We start from the raw sequence: 5075 nt of genomic DNA on the forward strand, positions 1-5075 counted from the left end.
ACTTTATGATGAGAGAGATATAGTTAAGGTATTCTCTAGTAATACTAGTAGTATCAGGATTGTTCCTTATTTTTTGTCTGGTATAAAAACCCTTTCTTGCATTTAACAGATCACTGTGCAATCGTCTCAAGGCTATTTAAATAACTTGGAGTTGAAGAAATGTTGTGTTTGTCAGTAATAAGGAAGTGGCCTAATGTTACACAAGCTATTACAACACTTCACACAATGCTGGTACCGCTTAAAGTACAAATCCTCCTTCAGAGCCAATTCCACTGAGCCGTGACCTAAGCCTTATAAATATTAATGTTCCCTCAACATGTTGAACCTTCTCCTGCAATATCCCATTTTCAGAAAATGTTTGATTTTAATTATTTTAGTTGATGACAAAAACATTCCTTCATGTAAAACATGCAGTTTGGACAAACTCACCAGTTTCCACCTCAACATCTTGATCCACTCATCTGCCTCCACACCCGTCTTAGCACAAAGGTAAAATGTTCGATCTGGAAACACGAGACTGTGGACACAGAGAGCAGAAGGATGAGTTTTACAACATCCTGTATTCTGACATTTGTGACTGTGTACATGTATGCGTGTGTTTGTGCATGTACATGTAAGAAAAAACATCCATCCATCTTCTTCTGTCCCATTCAACTGACTGACTCTTTATCTTACAGTAAAAAAGACCTGTAGGGCCAGATTTACTACAATGGATGAACTAGGATGAAGTAAAAGACCAGGCAGTTTATATAACTAATTCATTCACACATGCACTTTTTCTAAGCTGCCAACTACCAACCTTCCAGTTGGTAGCTGACCTGCTCCACCACCTGAGCTACAGCCACACCAAATGTAAATACATTCATTCACAATGCAACCCAACAACAGCAGTGCAAGTCAGTGTAACGTTACAAACAAGCAGGCCTGCTGAAGGTATAAAAATGTGAAGCGATACAGTTGCAGCTTAAAACTTGTAACGTGCTTATTTTAAGTGTGATTGGTGCTGCTATTCTCCCCCTGAAGGGAGTATGTACTCAGCTGTGTCTGTTTGTCTGTTTGCAGGACTAGCATCCACAGTTTTCAAGATATGTTCAATTTTGTGTGGTGGTCGATACGAATAACAGTTCGAGCTGATTTAATTTTGGTGAAAAGTAAAAGTAAAGTCAAGTAAAAGTTAAGGTTCAGGGTTGTGCTCTATGAGTCTTTTTTTGTTGTTGTTGTTTGTTTATTTTTTGCTAGAGCTGGAGCAGCACAAGCCACATATTTGGATCTGGATTTTTAAAGTTACAGTGCATCATTATTGCAACCTGTGTAACTATCCAGCTTCAAAAGGTACACTGAAATGATCGCATTCCATTCAGCCAAAGGAGTGTGTCTACTAAACAAATTAATGCAACAAATGTTTCAGGAAAATGGTCAAATTAATGGACCAAAGACGTGCTGTTGGCTTGCCCAGTTATTTTTCCACAATGGCCTTTGTGGCAAACAAAATTTTGCAGGGGAAAACAGAGAGGTCTCACAGCTGCTGAGCACTTTGCAACAAATTTGTAATTTTTTTCATATCCATCATAAAATTTGGCTTGTAATGTTCAGGTCACTTTATTTGTCCCCATAGGCTGATTTGTTCTGCAGTCATGAGTCATCCATTCTCACATGCACACTGTCAGTACGACCATAACAGACAACAAATGAATCTTATGCATAACTTCAATCATTTTGATTTCAGGAAGCATTATCTTTCGACCCCATCACAATCCCAAACCGTGAAGCTCTCCTGTGTAATAGCTGGAGTAAAAGTTCCTGCATTGCATTCTGTGAGGCCTGCAGTCTATTCTCCTCTCAGCAATTCTTGTTGCCAGCATTCAGCCTCAGTGCTGTGCAATCTTAAGAGTTGTTAAAAACCTGTCTGGAAGTTCTCATTATATATACCACCTTGGGAGCTCTGTCTCCTCAAACTGGCCTATGTTTTCATTGGCCGCTGCAAAATCGCTCTCTCCCTGGGCCACTCTTACTTCCCCAACTTCAAATGCATCAAGTCCAATTTCAGTTACTAGAATTGCTACTGTTGTGATTTTTAGGGGGAAAAAAGTTCTCAAATCCTATGATTTACTATGCAACAGCATCACAAACAGCAGACAACAGGAAACAACAGCGAACAAGCTGTTAATCGTGACAAAGAAGACAAGGAGATCGAGGTTTTAAATACACACAAGATAATGAAGGAAGGGGGAACAAACACAGCTGAAACTAATAATGGTGGATGAGAGAGACGAAGTATAACTAAAAACAAAACACAAGTGTCAAAAACCACCCCAAAAAACATGGGAAGTAACATAAACATGAAAATATCTGACCCAGAGATGGGAACCTAATAAAGAATGGGGACAGAAAAGGGAACTAAGGTTATCTGTAACTAAAAAAAAAAGAGCTGAGGGGATAAAGAACAAAACAATAAGGAACCAATAAAAGGAGTGAAGGATTAACAGAAACTACAATTCAGTACAATTCAATTTGTGTAGTGCCAAATCACAACAACAGCTGCTTCAAGGAACTTTACATTCGAAGCGATTTGGCAATAGTGGGACAAAAAACTCCCTTTTTTTTTTTTTTTTTTAAGTTTTTGTTTTCATTTTTTAAATTGAAAACAAACAACAAACAAACAGAAACAAACAATAAAAGACATTGCTACCGCACTCTCGCGATATAACAGAAAATAACAAGTTAACAATCTCTCTCTTTCTTGTAAAATAAAGATATAAACATACAGGTTTAAAACATTTGTGTGTGTATAATTAAGTAGTATATATATATATATATATAATATATATATATATATATATATATATATTATATAACACACAAAAAAAAACTTGTCAACATGAACATTCAAGAAATTCAGATGTGCTTCACTTTAACTAAAGCATACTATACTACACAAAATAAATAAGGTGCATTTGAATGCAAAGTAAACAAAGGATTACAGTATCCAGAGTCCTTCATCTAGCGCCTTTAGAAGGGTTAAAGGTGAAACTCCCTTTTTTGTCAGACAATCAGCAAGTTGAGATTTTGAATCTGACCAACAAACCTGTCTGATTTTCTTGGCTTGTATGAGCTCTTTAATGCTGCTCATTTCTAGCCTCAGTCTCTTCTCTGTAACCTGCTTAGTAGACTTGAGTGCATCAAACAAGGAATGATTATCAGTTACACAGATCAAAGGAAGAGCGTTTAGACCAGTGTTACCAGTTGTAAGCTCAGAAAAAAGTGTTGCCAGGAAGACAGCACTGTCTATTCCATCTGACATGGCAAGAGTTTCTCCTGCCAGTGTACTTCTGACCACACGCCTGATTTTTTTAGACTGCCAGAAGAGAGGACAAAACTTTCCTCCTTTACCCATAAGGACGATTAATGCCCCTCCTTGAGTACCGCCATCAGGAAGGTTACCAAAAGAAGCATCACTGAAAACAACCAATTTTCAATTTCAATTTTATTTCTATAGCACATTTAAGAGTCACAGGTACAACAAAGTGCTTCACAGACGAGCCATATTTGCAGATTTACAACAAAAGAAAACAGTCAACAACAAAGAAATACAGTTATAGGATGGTAATATTATAACAAGCACGAACCGGGAGGAAATTATACTAAATAGTTTGAAAGGCGAGCTTAAACAAATGGGTTTTTAACCGTGATTTGAAAGATTGAATAGTTTCCGACGCACGGACATCAACTGGCAAGCTGTTCCAAAGTTTTGGTGCAGCAAAAGCAAAGGCACGATCCCCTTTCGTCTTTAGTCGAGACATTGGTTGCATTAGGAGCCCCTGATTAGAGGATCTGAGTGCCCTTGAGGGGATATATAAATTAAGAAGGTCAATCAGATAACTAGGTGCCAGGTTATTTAAAATTTTAAAAGTGTATAAAAGGATTTTAAAAACAATACGGTATTTGACAGGAAGCCAATGGAGGTTAGCTAGAATAGGAGTGATATGATCCTGTCTTCTAGTGCCGCTTAAAAGGCGTGCAGCGGCATTCTGGACTAATTGTAGGCGTTGGATGAGGGACAGTTGCAGGCCTAGGTAAAGAGAATTACAATAGTCCAGCCTAGAGGTTATAAAAGCATGAATGAGCCTTTCAAGGTCCTTGTGTTGTAAGTAAGGCATTGCCTTCGAAATTTGGCGTAGTTGAAAGAAGCTGGTTTTTACTACTGCAGCCACTTGCTTATCTAATTTGAGGGAACTGTCCAGCACTACTCCAAGATTTCTTACAGTAGACGATAGGTGACTGGCATAAGAACCTAAGGTCCTCCGATAGCTGTTTCAACGGCATGTGGCTACCAAAGACGATCATTTCTGTTTTATTTTCGTTGAGGGTGAGCGAATTATGCAGTAGCCAGTCTTTGACGTCACACAGACAGTTAAGCAACGGCAATAGCGGGGATTGGAGATCCAGGTCTAGAGGGAAGTAGATTTGGATATCATCCGCATAGCAGTGGAAAGAGATATTGTGGTTCCTGAAAATTTTTCCCAGGGGTAACAGATAGAGAGAAAACAGTGTTGGACTTAACACAGACCCCTGGGGCACACCACAACGGAGAGGTGCAGAGGAGGAAGAGTGATTTCCCATAGAGACAGAGAAAGACCTCTCAGTTAGGTATGATTTAAACCACGAGAGTACTTTGCCTCTAAGACCAACTACATGTTCAAGCCTTGAAAGGAGAATATCATGGTCGACCGTATCAAAAGCAGAGGACAAGTCTAAAAGAACTAAAACCACAGGGCGCCCTGTATCAACAGTTACGAGGAGATCATTAAAAACTCTCAGTAAGGCTGTCTCGGTACTGTGGTGGGGTTTAAAACCAGACTGGAATTTTTCATTGATTCCATTTGCCTCTAAGAAAGATTGCAATTGCTTAAGAACAATTTTCTCTAAAACTTTAGCCATAAAGGGGAGTTTAGATATCGGCCTATAGTTTGAGAGGACATTTGGGTCAAGATTACTTTTCTTAATAATAGGTTGGATAACTGCATGTTTAAACATAGCGGGGACGCTGCCTGATAGCAGTGATGAATTCATTAAAA

The 5075-nt window shown here is 38.7% G+C and overlaps 1 protein-coding gene across 1 annotated transcript in view; it reads right to left on the bottom strand.

The window, feature by feature from the left end:
• Window positions 1-429: 429 nt before the first annotated feature.
• Window positions 430-5075, bottom strand: part of LOC102306719 (dual adaptor of phosphotyrosine and 3-phosphoinositides) — a gene marked incomplete at its 3' end in the record, with an annotated part of 36996 nt that continues 32350 nt past the window's right edge. The window contains 1 exon segment of the mRNA XM_005952296.3: window positions 430-517. Within this exon segment, the coding sequence (XP_005952358.3) occupies window positions 430-517 (88 nt within the window).

This window comes from Haplochromis burtoni, unplaced genomic scaffold (genome assembly GCF_018398535.1).
Source record: "Haplochromis burtoni strain Fernald_Lab_line unplaced genomic scaffold, NCSU_Asbu1 Contig_1486, whole genome shotgun sequence".
Taxonomy (NCBI): domain Eukaryota; kingdom Metazoa; phylum Chordata; class Actinopteri; order Cichliformes; family Cichlidae; genus Haplochromis; species Haplochromis burtoni.